This window comes from Canis lupus, chromosome 20, assembly GCF_003254725.2.
Source record: "Canis lupus dingo isolate Sandy chromosome 20, ASM325472v2, whole genome shotgun sequence".
Lineage (NCBI taxonomy): Eukaryota > Metazoa > Chordata > Mammalia > Carnivora > Canidae > Canis > Canis lupus.
Window position 1 is genome coordinate 40,200,991 of NC_064262.1, and position 16,012 is coordinate 40,217,002.

General features: G+C 46.0%; 1 protein-coding gene across 5 annotated transcripts in view; it reads left to right on the plus strand.

Moving 5' to 3' along the window:
- The window catches only part of USP4 (ubiquitin specific peptidase 4), a 53,272-nt gene that overhangs the window by 35,872 nt on the left and 1,388 nt on the right, over positions 1-16,012 (plus strand). For 3 of the 5 annotated variants that reach the window (XM_025455844.3, XM_025455845.3, XM_035703187.2), the window contains 10 exons: positions 962-1,186; positions 1,925-2,008; positions 2,916-3,010; positions 5,303-5,494; positions 6,133-6,221; positions 9,520-9,747; positions 11,029-11,099; positions 11,362-11,480; positions 11,838-11,987; positions 13,019-13,122. In XM_025455844.3, coding sequence (XP_025311629.1) covers positions 962-1,186; positions 1,925-2,008; positions 2,916-3,010; positions 5,303-5,494; positions 6,133-6,221; positions 9,520-9,747; positions 11,029-11,099; positions 11,362-11,480; positions 11,838-11,987; positions 13,019-13,122 — 1,357 coding nt within the window. Of the gene's footprint in view, positions 1-961; positions 1,187-1,924; positions 2,009-2,915; positions 3,011-4,580; positions 4,678-5,302; positions 5,495-6,132; positions 6,222-9,519; positions 9,748-11,028; positions 11,100-11,361; positions 11,481-11,837; positions 11,988-13,018; positions 13,123-13,865; positions 14,027-16,012 lie in introns of those variants that run through there. The other 2 variants (XR_007404203.1, XM_025455846.3) reach the window with 2 other exon arrangements.

The window sequence follows — 16,012 nt, forward strand, 5'->3', positions numbered from 1 at the left end:
GGGAAGGCATATGATGGAATGAGCTCTTGGTATTATTTATATAAGACCGATGAAATTGGGCAGCCCCAGTGGCTCAGTGGTTTAGCGCCCAGGATGTGATTCTGGAGACCCGGGATCAAGTCCCACGTCAGGTTCCCTGCATAGAGCCTGCTTTTCCCTCTGCCTGTGTCTCTACCCCTCTCTCTCTCTCTCTCTCTCTCTCTCTCTGTCTGTCATGAATAAATAAATAAAATCTTAAAAAAAAAAAAAAGACTGATGAATCACTGATCTCTACCTCTGAAACTAAAAACATATATTAATGAATTGAATTTAAATTAAAATAAGGGGATCCCTGGGTGGCGCAGCGGTTTGGCGCCTGCCTTTGGCCCAGGGCGCGATCCTGGAGACCCGGGATCGAGTCCCACGTCAGGCTCCCTGCATGGAGCCTGCTTCTCCCTCTGCCTGTGTCTCTGCCTCTCTCTCTCTCTGTGTGACTATCATGAATAAATAAATAAAATCTTTAAAAAAAAAAAATAAATAAATAAATAAATTAAAATAAGTAAAAATAAATAAAAATGTACTTTTATACACCCCCCAAAATAAATAAATAAATAAATAAATAAATAAATAAATACCTCACTGAAGGGACTTTGGATCATTGAAAACCTTATAGAAAGCAGTCCTTGTCCTAGTCCAGTCCATTTGCTGTCAGGGCTGTCTCCCATCAGAGACCACACTGATCCCTATATGCCCCACGGTCCAATGTGAAGACTTTGTTAAGTGTGGAATTGGGCATAACACTGGCATGTAGTTGTGAGTATGGTATGCTAAGAGTAATCCAAGCCCTGGCTGGCCTGGACCAAGTTCTTTGCTGTAGAGACTGCCTCATGATCCATCTCAGAATCTGTGGTGGATCATTCTGGTTGAAGGAGTAAACAACTCTGATGAGTTTAGAATATCTGGTTTATCTTTCTCCTTCCAGGTGGTGGCAAAAGAAGCCTGGGAGAATCACAGGTTACGGAATGACTCTGTGATTGTAGACACATTCCATGGCCTCTTCAAATCTACTTTGGTTTGCCCAGAATGTGCTAAGGTTTCTGTGACCTTTGACCCATTTTGCTATTTAACTCTCCCACTGCCCCTGAAGAAAGATAGAGTTATGGAGATCTTTCTGGTTCCTGCTGACCCTCGCTGCAGACCTACCCAGGTAAGAGGATCTGCATCCTCATGGCACCCCTCATTGTGGGACCTTGAGTGGGGCTTCTTCTACCAGCTGCCTCTGACTCCCTGTGGCACTTGCCTGGGTGTGTTCCCTTGGCCTCCATCTAACTTTTGTGTAATCCTGTAAGGATTCAAGGAAGATTGTGAAGGTCCTTTGGGCTTCTCTGTCACTTTTTTTCCCGTTTCATTTGTTCAACTCAGGTAATATGACTGATCTGCTAAGTGGTCCTTGCATCTGAATACTGGGAGGCCGCAGCAGGGTACTCGGTCGGTCAGCTAAGAGAGTCTGGCCAGAACAAAAGGCTGGATGAGTGGCATGGTCAGCGGGTCTGCAGTGTTCCTCCTTGCTGCCAGCTCACCGAATGACCATACTGCTTCATCCTCTGGCTTCAGTTTCTTCACTTCTTACAGATCATGGCAATCTATACTTTTTAACAGTTCCTTAAAGGAAGGAGTAAAGGACTGCCAAAAGTTAAGAATGAGACAAAACAGTATTTAGGAGGGAAAGAAATGGGTGGGCTCCTTTGCTGCTGCTGGAATAGAGAGGCAGGTGCTGAGGCAGAGGACTTGCTGTTTGTTTTCCTGACCATTCATCTGGGCCCTGACCTCATGTACGCTGTTCTTAGGAAAGAGGTCATGTTTGCACTCTTTGATGCCTGCTCATCCCAGCTCATCTACCCTTTGCCAAGCACCCTTGTCACCCCTCCCATCTTTCTATTTGCAGTACCGTGTGGTCGTGCCATTGATGGGGGCCGTGTCTGACCTGTGTGAGGCTCTTTCCAGGCTGTCCGGCGTTGCTGCAGAAAATGTAAGGGTGGTCAGTGGCAATTGGTCTGCTGGGGCCACTTTGTAGTCCTTTGCTCTGTATTTTCAAACTTGTGCCCATTTTGAGCGGGAAGTTCTTATTGGCCAGCACAAACGTGATTATATGTGGATGCCTCAGTCCTGGCCCTCATTCACTGCACACTGCAGCTGAGACTGTCCCTTCAGCCATGGGGAACACTGTTTCTCCTCATTGATGGCACACTAGCCAGAGGGCCAGGAGTAGGGTTCTGCTTTCAGCTTTCCTGCCCCTTGCCACATGACCTCTTCTGTAGTATGAGAAAGCTGGAAGTTCTTTCCTACACTAAATTCTGTAAGTCTGGAGTGACAATGTCATATTCTTGATAGAAATCTGTATTTAAAAGCAACTGCCCTCACAGGACTTTCCACTCAGCCTGGCCCTGTGTGGAGGTGGGGAAAGTGAAGAACCCCCCGCCCCCGCCCCATCCTCCTGTATAGTCTGAGTCTCAGCCCTGGTCAGTGCCCCTTCTCAGCCCCACTCCCCTTGCACCCCTGCTAGTTTTAGGTACTTGCATAGTTAGGGTTTGGTGTGTTCAGCCATGTGCTGAAGATGGTTTCAAGACTCTTGGCCCTGGGGGACACTCCAGAGGTTTCTGGATGAGTACTAGTATTTGGTCAGCACTTACTCCCCACCATTACTGCCACTTGAGGGAAGGTCCCATTGTAAACATCAGGACAGATGTTGCCAGCATGTTTTCTGCTGGTGGCATTCATGCTGTTCTTCTGGGTTTTGGCCCCTGAATTCTGGGGCTGGTTGCATGGTGGTCTCTCTGGAGACCACCGTGTGGCAGCACATCGTTTTCATTGGCTCCTGTGTTTTATGTAGAAGCTCTTACCCATCCTGTAATCTTTCTGTTACTGTTGATTCTTAGATGGTGGTCACAGATGTATATAATCACCGGTTCCACAAAATTTTCCAAATGGATGAAGGTTTAAACCACATCATGCCTCGGGATGACATTTTTGTGTGAGTACTTGTGGTTTCTGCTGCAGCGTCCAAGGAAACATCCTAGAGGCTTTGCCTTATAGGTGTCTCTAGAGCAGAAGATTTGGTAGTCAGTGCTCATGTAGATTTGCCCTGACTCCTGGGTGCATAGGATGGATGTTCAGAGAATTGTGGGCAGCCATCAATGTGCTAAGCACTTCCTGGCACTTCAGAGCTAGACATTCCAGATAATTCTCTTCAGCATGGACATAGCCTTTTGTCAACAATTACTACCTGTTAAGAAAGCCTATTTAATGGTTCCACAGATGGTCTTGCTATCAGAAATTTCTTTCTCAAGAAGAGTTAACAGCTATGTAAGGGGCCATGGGAAGGTGAGAGAAGGGATGTGGTAGGCCATGGCTCCTTTAGCAGGTGCCATCTCAGAGTGACAGGGAGAGTTGATAGAAACAGTCTTTTTCTCTTCTAAAATCATGTAAGCTCTGAGACTTATTTTTCTCATCCATGTGGGGATAGTACACTGCCAGTTCCTGTGGCCCCCTGGGCCCCTCCCAGGTCCTCTTTAGGGCCCTGTAATTTTGTGTGTCCCTCTCCCAGATTGGGTAGAGTGCAATATGAGCTTGCCTGCGCTCCCTGACAGCCACTTGCTCAGGGAAGCTTGAATGTAGACCATAGCCATGCTCTTTCTCCCTCATTCTCTCTCACTGGAAACTTGTCCTCTGCTGAGAAAGGTTTTTAGGATTTGTTTTGGTTGAGGAATGCAGTGCACAGAGGAGGTATTTCCTTCCCTTTAAGTTTTCAGGCCGGTGACTTCTAGATCACTCTAAAAAGAGTACTTCTTGACCACATCCAAGATCCTAGTTCTGTTCACACTTATGCAGGCTGCCTCCCAATCACAGCCATCTTCACTCACTTTACAAACAGAGACACCAGGGCTCATGCTGGGCATCAGGCTAAGGCTGTCCATTTCTGATCCCAAGTCCTGAAAGCATCTCCCCTCAATTTGGAAATTAATGTTTACACACACCAGAGTTTAGAGGAACTGGGACATTGCCATATGGGGAGCTTGGCAAACCACCACCAACAAAAGAATTTGTAGAGTGCTGAGTGCCAACCGTCAGGAAACAATTATTTTAAAGATGAATTGGTAATTGTCATGAAAACACACTTGTACTAATATTTTTTGAACAAGTGGTAGACTGTGCTAAAAGTTACTGAATTCTCATGGCTGTCCCATAAGGTGGGTAATTCCATTGTTTACTGAGTAAGCGGAGTCAGAGGGAGCACTTGGCCCCGTTAAAGCAGCCAGAAAGTGACAGCGACAGACCTGGAATTTGGGCCAGGCTCTCTCCAAGACCATGTTCTTGTCCCTGATCCTGGACAATAGGGTCTGTACCTAGAGCACACTTTGGTCATTTTTTTTTTTTTTTTTTTTTTAGTTTTTCCTAGGACTCCTGCACATACTTCATTTAGGATTGTTTGCCAGGCATCTGGGGAGGGGTGTGTGTGTGTGTGTGTGTGTGTCTGTGTCTGTGTGTGTGTGTGTTTATAGTTTTCAAAAATTGAATCAGTAAGTTTGTGTCTCCCCCTATAGGAAGAGGGAAAGACTACAGTCGGTTGCCAGCAATTTTGGTAACATCTGTTCCAGGATAAAACATCTATAAATCTCCTCAATCCCATGTATTCACTAAGTAAGACATATTTTTCAAAATCATTGATTTGTATTTAGCATTTTCTTTGGTTATCTCTAATTTTTAAAAAATTAAATATGATTCTTTAATTTCAATGTTTTTGAACAAAGATGGCAAACAGTTTTATAAATTTGTTTCCTCATTTGAAATAAAGAACCTTTGCCTACTATTTTAGGTATACATTCTTGTATGATACTTGGTTTTATTAAAGGTCAGGGCACTTAGGAATACCTTTTTACAAGTTGACTCCTTGGTGACAAAAGATGAACTTGGTGGCCAGCCCCCTGTCCCCCCCACCTCTGTGTCTGCAGTGATGGTCTGGATGACACCTGTCATCTGTGTTGAGTCCCATTTGAAGGACCACAGAGTTGAGGCCCTGGTTGGGGGAAAGAGAATCATGTTAGCCCCAAGTCCTGGGTTATGTAGGTTCATGTTTTGCTGACAATGACCCTTAGGATTGCTGACCCAGTTTCTAGAATCATCTTGGAAATGGTTTATCCACCTTTTATGCTGAGGTATGGTTTGTCCCAGTAACCACAGTCCTGGCCACCATGTAACTGCAGCTCAGATTTCTGCTGTTCATGTGATCCACTGCTGAAGGTACCCTTTCATGTGATTGACACAGGTACGAGGTCTGCAGCACCTCTGCTGATGGCTCTGAATGTGTGACACTTCCAGTCTACTTCAGGGAAAGGAAGTCCAGGCCATCAAGTACTTCCTCTGGGGCGGTGCTATATGGGCAGCCACTCCTGGTTTCTGTTGCCAAGCACAAGCTAACCCTCGAGTCCTTGTACCAGGCTGTCTGTGAGCGTATCAGGTTGGTGTCAGGAATGTGTTTTGCTTATTTCCTAAAATCATGATGGGCCCAGTCATAGTAGTGACTGCCCTCTTGCAGAGTGCCTCTGTTGTACCTGGGTCCTCATTCCTATGAAAATGCAGTTGGGCCAGCCCCTGGGAGGGCCGGGACAGGTGCTCTTGGGACAGGGCATCTGGCACATCTTATGCAACATGATACTGGGGACCTATATTTCCTCTGTGATCCCTGGAATCATATCTGTCACTTGTTAGTCACTTGGTTTAAGCTATCTAGTGCTTTGATGTCAGTTTGTGTTTGAATACAGTTTCCAAAATACTCTGCTGTCATTCTAATGTTACTGAGAAATATTTCTTTTAATGATGGTGCCATGTGACATTCATAAATGACTTGAAACAGGCATTCATAGAAGATTCAGTCTTCAGTGACTTGGTATTTAAACATCTTATTTTTGGGTTCCTCTAAATTTCTTAAAATATGGAGCTATCATGTGATTTTATCATTTTATTATTTCTTTTATGTACCTGAATTGCTTTGTGAATAGCTGTATGTCCATTGTGAACCACATGTATCTGAGTAGTAGAGAAAAACAGGTAAATGTTACAGCTAACAAATAATTCCTTTTCTTTCTTTTTTTCCAGCCGCTATATCAAACAGCCTTTGCCTGAGGAGTCTGGCAGCTCGCCCTTGGAGCCGGGGGCCTGCAATGGCTCCAGGGGCAGCTGTGAAGGTGAGCACTCACCATGCTGTGGGGCTATGACTGACCAAATCCCTCCCGACCTCCCCCTTCTTCCAAAGATGTGGTGCACACAAGAGAGGGAGGCGCTAAGGCTGGATGAGGGCTCTGGCTGGAGGGCAGACCCTGGGAGCTCCATCACATTGCTCTATGCTGCCAGCGTCTGTTCTCTAGCTTCAGCTCTCTATGGATTCTGCTTAGACATGTAGGCTGGGTTTAACCGTAGGCAGAGTTAACCTCACAGAACTGAGTGACTTGCCTAGGGTCATGGGGCAGTTAGGATTTGATTTTAGTCTGTTGGAATTTCCGAGTAGGTGCTTAGCTAGCCCTTGACCGCCTCCATGGCCTGGCATCTATCTGAAGATCTATTACCTTGGCCCTTACCCATCACTCTGGTGTGGCAATACCTCTGGAAAGGACAGGAGTCCTGGCCAGCCAGTCAGGGCAGAGGCTGTTTCTCTTGAGTATTTCTTTCTACCCAGGAAGCTACAGGTGATAGCTGACTCTAGATAGCTCCTGTTTCAAGAATGAAGAGAGCCACAGTGTGCAAAAAGGTAGGATAGGCTGGTTGCAGGAAACCCAGAGCCCTTGCCATCCTCCCGTGGCCAAATGCCCACAAGCTCATACTTGTCTGGGGAGCTCAGGTTGTCACTCTTCTTTTGGGGGCCTAGGTAACTTAGTGGATTTATCACTGTAAAACCACAAATGTTCTCCAAGTTAATGCCATACATTTTCAGTTGCAAATTCAATTGCTCAGATTTCTCCAACACACACACAGTCCTGGAAAATGAGAGGGGACATTAGGAATAATGCCCACAAGGCTCCATCCTCAGTGGATATTGCAAATTGTATTTTATGGTATTTAGTATAGTCATAATGTTATTCTTGCCTAGAATATATTCTCCCACTAGGGATGAATAAGAGCGTGTTTTGTACATAGGTCCCATGTGCAGAGATGTCAGAGTGGCTGTGGCAGTTTCTGAGCAGACCCTGGATCGTGGGTTCTTGGCGTTCTGTCAGTTAAAGCACTGTGATTCCTAGCTTAAAGTGTGGGGTGGACTTCAAGTTGCCTCATTCCTCTGAACTCATCTGCAGAATGGGATAATAACTTTTTCACAGTTGAGGTTATAACTTAATGAGATAATGTGGGTTAAAGTATGGCATGTAATAGGCGCTCAATTAATAATAATCATACCATGTAAATATTTGCTCTTGTTACAATTAGCCTAGCTTTTTAGACATTTTGTCTATCAGTTTTGTCAGAACAGAGAGAGGTAGAGTGTACACAGGCAGAGGGAGAAGCCGCCCCATGCAGGGAGCCCGATGTGGGACTCGATCCCGGGTCTCCAGGATCACGCCCCAGGCTGAAGGCGGCGCTAAACCGCTGAGCCACCCAGGCTGCCCACTGCCTTCTTTTGAATCCTTTAACTGAGTCTTGGTGCGTAGACTTTGAACTCCATTTAATGTTGAAATACAAAATACTTCTAATGTCTTTACTGCCATGGCTCCTCATCAGGCCTCTGTGGCTGTCTCCTACTGATTCTCTGAGCGATCTTGGGTGGCTGCTTTCAGTGGACTCTGCTTTCTTTTCTCATCCTGTGATATACATTTCTTGGTATTTAATTCTGACTGCATTAGCAGAAGCTTCCTGAGGTTGTCTAAGTAGCTGGTAGCCAGTGACACAGCCAGGAAACACAGTTTATAGTTTCAGGGCTCTGTTTGTTCACTGAGTGGGCCTGAAGCAGGTTTTGGCTGTGTTCCTCTCAGAGAGGTAATGGGTAGAGCAGGCTTTCCACTTGCTGGTTTGGGAGCGGGGCAGGCCCACCTGGGTGTAAAAGAGGCAGAGCCTCCATCCGTCTCTGACCAAGTTAGCTGGTCTTGGAAACAGAATGTCTGTGAGTATGGGGCTTATGCCAGCTGGCTATTTAAGAATGGTACTGACGGGGACCCATGTCACACCCTCATCCACGGCTGTGTTATTTCTGTGGCCTGAGAGGAAAGTGCTGTGTTGTCTTGGACCTGACTTGTCTTTCCTTGTGAACACTGCTGAGGCAGACTGTCTTTAAAAGAGGATTCTTGGGCAGCCCGGGTGGCTCAGTGGTTTAGCACCACCTTCAGCCCAGGGCATGATCCTGGAGACCCAGGATCGAGTCCCATGTTGGGCTCCCTGCATGGAACCTGCTTCTCCCTCTGCCTGTGTCTCTTGCCTCTCTCTGTGTGTCTCTCGTGAATAAATAAATAAAATCTTTAAAAAAAGAAAAAGAGGATTCTTATGTTAGAACATCCTCTTTTCCTTGGAGTTTCCATGTCTACTCATCTTGTCCAAGTATATAAACTTCATGTTTTAAATGTTTTCTTCTCCTGTTACTTTTCCATCACCTCTTGGAGCTGTCCCATCTTTGTTGAAATTACTTATCCAATGCCCTCACTTTTCCCTTTGGCCCAACAGCAAAACAGTGCGATGAACATATTCATGGGTCGTCTTAGTGCAGCCACAGATACCAGTTCTCTGGAAATACCTGGGAAATTTACTCATCAGTATAATGTCTCTAGAATGCCTATAAAACTCTTGAGGGCTACCTGGCTGGCTCAGACGGAAGAGCATGGGACTTGATCTCAGGGTCATGAGTTCAGGCCCACATTGTGTGTAGAGATAACTAAAAAAATAAATCAATCAACTTAAAAAAATTCTTGAAATTCTACCATCTCAAATGAATAAGGGCGGGTAAAGTGGGGAGGACTGTGTCTGCTATGTCCCCGGAACCCAACCTGGCACCTGTACCTGAGCCACAGTCACTGACTACTTGTTGAAGGGCCAGCCAGCATGTTTCTTGAAGAGGAACTGAAGCTTTAACTTAGTATTTGTGATCATAGTAATACTTTTTAAATTGACATTTAAATTGTTTCTAAACCACTCTGGTCCTTTTTTCTCTGTGGATCAAGTGACAAAGTTGAAAGAGTCTGAGGATGTGGGGTGAAGCCCAGTAAAGTACCAGGCGTGGAGGGGCCCACATTTAGGACAGGTGGGCCTGCTGACTCATCTCGTGCCTTTGGGGGCCTCAGTAAGCTTTCCCGGGCCCATGCTTCCTTATCACAGGTTAGCAGGGCCCACTCTGCCTCTCTCACCAGCTTGGGGTGAGGGTGAATTCAGGTGCCTCATAAAGGGCTAGATGTGGTTTCACATGCAAAGAACAAAATCTGGAAGGAAGTACCATAATTAGGTATAAAAGTAAATTTTTAGCATTGAAATGTTGGCAAATTATATATGCATGGGTTTTCATTTGTATGCCAGGAGAAGACGAAGAAGAAATGGAGCATCAGGAAGAAGGCAAAGAGCAGCTCTCAGAAACAGAAGACAGTGGGGAAGACGAGCTAGGAGGTGACCATGAGGAGACCACCCAAAAGAAAGTCAAAGGCCAGCCCTGCCCAAAAAGGCTTTTTACCTTCAGCCTTGTGAACTCCTATGGGACAGCTGACATAAATTCCCTTGCGACTGATGGAAAACTACTTAAACTCAACTGTAAGTACTTTCTTCAACTTTTCAAACTGGGTTTGGGTTGTAGGATTGCTTAGAATCTGTTTGAAAATCCTCTTTGCTCTCAGTATTCGATGCGCTGGGCTCTCACCATCTCCCTGTAGCTTCAGGAACAGACATGCATGTGGGCCTTGGCTTAAAGCTCCCTAACTGGTCTCTGTTTCAGAGACTTGACCCCTGCCCCAGCCATCTTGTCAGGCTTGTCCCTCTGGTCCTCGATGACGTTAGATGGAAGTGAGCTCTCCCTCCACTGCCACTACCCTCAGGACCTTTGCTCTGGATTGATAACACTTCTCATGCCTCCCACATGGCAGCGTTTCCCCAGAATCCTCTCACTTATGAGACTACATGCCTATTTCTTTTCTTCCATAAGACTGCTCATGACATATGACCCGTCTAGATGGTGGTCATGGATTTCATGGGCTGTTTGTTAGCTGGAGCCGTGAAGGGGGCTGCTGTGCACATGGAAGAGGCTTCCCAGCAGGATGTGCATTGTGTGGAGAGCCCGAGAGGATGGTGAAGACTCCTGCCTGGAAGCATTACTGTGTCTCCTTCACTGGAAAATAAATTCGCTTTCTTTCATTCCCTTTCTTTTTCCTCAGATCTCTTTAAAAATTTGTTTTCATATCAGCTTTATTGACGTGTTTTCGGGTCTTTGTGTCTTTGTCTCCCTGTCCCTGCAGCTCTTGCCTCTCTGTGCAGGAGCCTCATTCTCTTGTCCAATGCCTTGCAAATTCTAGGCACCTTCTCGAACTCCAGTCTTTGGTTCCCCACCTCGGTCTTCCCATCTCCTTCCCCTTCTGTCGCATGCTGGGGCCTGGAAAGTGCCCGCAGGGAGTAATCTGCGCTGGTGTAGGCTTCACCTTGTTTGTTTTCCTTCTCTTGGGGGTGGCACTGTGCCTCTGCCTGATACCCATTGTCTCAAAACAGGCGTTTCATTATTTTGTCAGCTTTCCCATGAGTTAAGATGGGAAGATGAGTCTCGTCGCTGTGACTTTATCTTAACTTCTGCTTTTCAGTAGCCCATATGGTTAGCACCCCTGGAACTTAACTATGGCATTGAGGAAATCTTTGCCAAAGGATTTAGGGGTCCAAGGGTTCAGATCTGGCTGGCTCAGGGCTGAGCATTGCTCTTGCTGTGGCTGGTGATGGGTGAGCAAGAGTTGATGATGCAGCTTGAGTGTTTTCTTTTCACTCCTGTCACTTGAAGAGCCTTTCCTGTTGCTGGTCATTAATAATGAGTAACACTGTGGTCCTCCTCCACAGCTCGATCCACACTGGCCATTGATTGGGACAGTGAGACCCGGAGCCTGTATTACGATGAGCAAGAGTCTGAGGTACGTGACTCGGGATTCTTCGTCGTGAAGCAGTGCTGGCTTCTGCTCTGGCTGTATATTTGGGTCACTCTCACCAGTTCTCCGGCAATTTAACAAATTCTGTTCAGACTGAGAATGGAAACCACTTAAAGATTTTGTCACGTTATGTTCAGAGGCTCCAGAAAGTATATTATATTCTAAGCATGGAAGTTTGTGAGGTTGTGGCTTAACCTGGTAAGAACTCATTTCCCCACCAGAAGTCAGCACTTTTTTTCCCTCACAGGCCTATGAGAAGCACATGAGCATGTTGCAGCCTCAGAAGAAGAAGAAGACTGCCGTGGCCCTGAGAGACTGCATTGAGCTCTTCACCACCATGGAGACCCTTGGGGAGCATGACCCCTGGTATGCAGCTCCCCAGTCTGGGTGGGGGCCCCCATGCACCCTGCACTGATCTGCTGGGGCCATCTGTGTACACAAAAATCCTTTTTTGAGGGTGGGGAAATGTGCCACTGTCACTTCTTTACATTGACCCTATATCACAGTCTGTCTGTGCAAATTGTTTTCCAGACTAAGAAAGTCATGCCTCCTTTTCAGAAGGTGGCTTAGACATACACACACACACCCCACCCTGAAGCAATCATGCTAAGTACAGGAAAGGATGCTGTGGGATTGTGGCTATGCCTGTGTGCTTGGGTGCTCAGGGGCCCTGGTCCCATCCCCCACAGCCCCAGTAAATGGAGGTTTCTCTTTTCTCTGCAGGTATTGTCCCAACTGTAAGAAGCATCAACAGGCCACTAAGAAGTTTGACCTGTGGTCCTTGCCGAAGATCCTGGTAGTCCACCTCAAACGTTTCTCCTACAATAGATACTGGAGGGATAAGCTTGACACAGTCGTGGAATTCCCAGTCAGGTGGGTCCCTGAGCTGCAAGTTCTTAGGAGAATTCAAAAGTAGGCAGAAGACTTGGGCACTGATTTGCTGAGAGTTTTGTCACCAAAGACATTTCTGCATTAGGATGCATGTTGCTGGGCTTTAGGCAGTTGGACTTGGGTTCACCCCTCTCCCCATCCTCCTACCTTTGGCGAAAAGATTGTCCTACAGAAGCACTTTCCAGGCTCAGAGTGAGGCTAATCATTTCTGCTCTCTGAACCGGGCCTCCCATCCGTCATTAGTCCCAGGGAGCCTGGTCTCAGCTGGACAGCACAGATACAGTACTGCTTCTCATTAACTGGGTGATGAAGCAACCAGAGCGTGCTCAGCTGAGGAGAATTGGATAACTGGGGGCTGCAGTGGAGATGCAGATCCAACTGTCTTGTTCCTGGGGCAGAGAGTGGGATTGACTAACTCCCTGTGTTCCTGGGTCCCAGGATGCAGAGTGTAACTGACACAGAAAAGGAAGCCAGCCTTATAAGAGTTCGTCTGCCAAATGCAGATTTTAAAATGCTCACTGGGTAGTGGGAGTGAAGGTAGATGCATGGAGTATAGACGTGTCAGTGGGAGAACCTGGGTGGTGGTACAGGAGGATTTGTTGTAAAATTTAACTTCTCTGTGTGTTTAAAATTTTCAAACTAAAATGTTGGGGAGAAAAGTTTTCTGGGGCCTCTTTTGGTATTTAAATTTTTATGGCATCAACTGTAATTTTGATCCTAATTGCCCTTCCTACATAGTTGCTGCAGCCCTCTTCTCCATGCCCAGAGCCCTTCCTTACTGGTGCTAGCTTGGTGCTTGGAGCTAGCCGGGCAACTTCTCTCCAGCCTGCATAGGCCAGTGGTCAGACGAGCCCACAGGGCCCCTGCCACGCAGCCTGGCTGTCCATTCCTGATGTAGTTACTGTTTCTGCTTCCCTGTGTCCTAGCCTAGTGCAGAGAAGGGGTTGCTGGGTTACTCCAGCTGCTTTCTCTAGTTTGATGCAGTAAAGGCCATTTTTGTGTTTTGTGCTCAGAGCTCTGAACATGTCCGAGTTTGTATGTGACCTGTCGGCAAGGCCTTATGTGTACGACCTCATTGCCGTGTCTAATCATTACGGAGCCATGGGAGTTGGCCACTGTAAGTACTGGCATCTGCCATCTCTGACATGTTGAAATGCCTGTGGCCAGTCTCACTGGTCTCTTCCTGTGTGCCAGGCCCTGCCCTCAGTACTTTATCTTTAGTCCTTCAGGCCTCAAGTGTCAAGGTTTCAGGCTTGGTCCAAACTACTGCTGCTTCTCCATTCTTTTTCTTTCTTTTTTGGGGGTAGGGATGGGGCTCCCCCCCCCAGATTTTAGTTTTAAATGGTCTCTACACCCAACATGGGGCTTGAACTCATGACCCCAGGATCAAGAGTCCCTTGCTCCACCAACTGAGCCAGCCAGGCACCCCAGTCTTCATATTCTTGAATCCAAGTAATTCCGACCTCTGGGAATCTATCCTAAGGAAAGTACTTGACATTGGGAAAAAGCTTAATGCACAAAGATTCCCCTATTTATAACAGTGAAAACTTAGTAGCTGTGTTGGTAAGCCAACAGTTGGCACTGCTGTCCACCTACTTGATGGACGAGAACACCGCCATTGCAAAAAAAAAACAATAAACATGGGGAAATGCCCATGACGTGTTCAAACTCATATCACTGTAGAAGCTCATATCACAACTATATTAAAGCAAAAATCAACGAAACTTTCTCTTTGCTCTACCTTATCTTCCAAAATGTCTAGAATGTGTAGGTTTTTGTTTCGTTTTGTTTTAAACTATTTATTTATTTATTTATTTATTTATTTATTTATTTATTTATTTATTTATTTATTTATTTTAGAGAGAACCAGCACTTGCGATGGGGAGGGACGGAGGGAGAGGGAATCTCCAGCAGACCCCCGCACTGAGTGTGTAGCCTGATGCAGGGCTCGATCTCATGATCCTGAGGTCATGACCTGAGCCAAAACCAAGAGTTGGATGCTTAACCTCTGAGCCACTCAGGTGCCGCTGGACATTTTCTTTTTTAATGAAAAGACTTCGTATATTTTGTTACTTGTTTGTGGAAAGGTGTTAGTGATGCTTGAAGTGAAGAGCTGGGTTTCTTCACATCTCTGCTGCATCTACACCATGACAACTGCCACTACACCCAGTGTTAGGACCCCAGAGATGGCCGCACAGGAGGTTTCAGTTCCTTTTACATTCAACAATAAATTATAGAACTTCCCTAAGCTTCAGACCTCTTCCCTATACTGTGACACTTTTTCTCTCAGCCCAGCAGTCTGCTTTCTCGCCCCTCCATTTTTACTGTATCACCTCATGGCTCAGGATGGCTGCTCAGTGTCTGGCCCTCATGTCTACATTGCACACTATCAGAAGAAGAGAAAAATGGGCGCAGCCTTCCGCCTTTAAGGCAGCCTCCTAGAAGTCCCCCCTCAGCTCTTCTGTGGACATTTCATTAGCTTGTAACTGGGCACGTGGTTACATGTAGCTTTAGGAGAGGCTAGGAAATAAAATTGTGCCTGTTTGAAAGTTGGGGCTCTCCTAGAATGGCTATTGGTGATCCCTCATCACATCATACCCTGCAGCACTTAATGCAGCTTTTTTCCAGAAAAATTAATTTTCCAGAATTAATTTTGGGATCTGTGTTCATGCATGCCAAATGAAATAACTTTTAAAAGTTTTAGTATATAAACATACCACTTGGGCAAGTTCCTTAGCCTCCATATCCTTCGGTGTTCTCTCTCGTCCATGAGATCAGGCTGGTTGCCTGAGGACCCACATTAGGTCCACAGTTGGAACTCCAGGATTGAGAGCCATCATTATTACTGTAATGCCAAATGTAGGGACAGGTCCTTGGCACCTTTTCCTGTGTTCTTCATCTCTGCAGTAGGCACTCCAGTCCTCACTGGAGAGTTAAATGGCTGGCCCAGCGTCATGCAGCAGGTGGAGACTAACAGCCAGTTCTCCATTACAGTCATTTTGTAGAGTCTGGGGTAGAGGGTGGGGTGGGCAAGGAATTACTCATTGCTGCTGGGATTGCTGTTTACAAACATCCTGCTGGAGAATAGTATAAAATCAAGATAGAAAGTGTTGGCTGTGGGGAAGGCTTGGACCACTGTGAGGAATTGTTACCCAGCCACAGACTTTGATTCTCAGAGAAAGATAAAATTTAAGCCATCTTGTTCACATCCCAGCTCTGCAAGCCTGAACGCCCAGTGTATCCCTCACTGGGATTACCCCAGAGACTCTGGAGGCAGGAAGAGGCAGTAGTAGCCATCTACCTGGACCAAGTGGAGTTTGATTTGGTCTGTTCTTTTGAAAGCCATTTTGCTTAAATCTTAAACTTCATCAGCTTTTATGGGTCCTTGGCTCTGGATTATTACTTATAGCCATCCTGAAGATTGATACTGATTTCTCTGTTTGATTAGTTTCCCAAAATTAACAGTTTAAAAAGCCTTGGTCTGTGACAACTCCATTTTTGCCGGTTTTTTTTTGTTTGTTTGTTTTTGTTTTTTTTTTAAGAGTGGGAGTGGGAGGGGAGAAAGAGATGGGAGGCAAAAAGAGAATCCTAGGCAGGCTTCTTACCCAGCATAGAACCTGATGCAGGGCTTGAACTCACAACTCTGAGATCATGACCTGAACTGAAATCAAGAGTCAGATGCTTTAATCAACTGAGCCACCCAGGTGCCCCATTTTTACTCTTTTCAAGAAAGAACAGATTTCAAAAAAAAAAAAAAAAAATTAGTTTATCTTGGTTGTATTTGTAAATTATTCTCTTTTTTTTTTAAGATTTTATTTATTCTTGAGAGACACAGAGAGAGAGAGAGAGGCAGAGACACAGGCAGAGGGAGAAGCAGGCTCCATGCAGGGAGCCCCACGTGGGACTCAATCCCGGGTCTCCAGGATCACACCCTGGGCTGCAGGCGGCGCTAAACTGTTGAGCCACCAGGGCTGCCCTGTAAATTATTCTTAATTTCAGGGCCTATG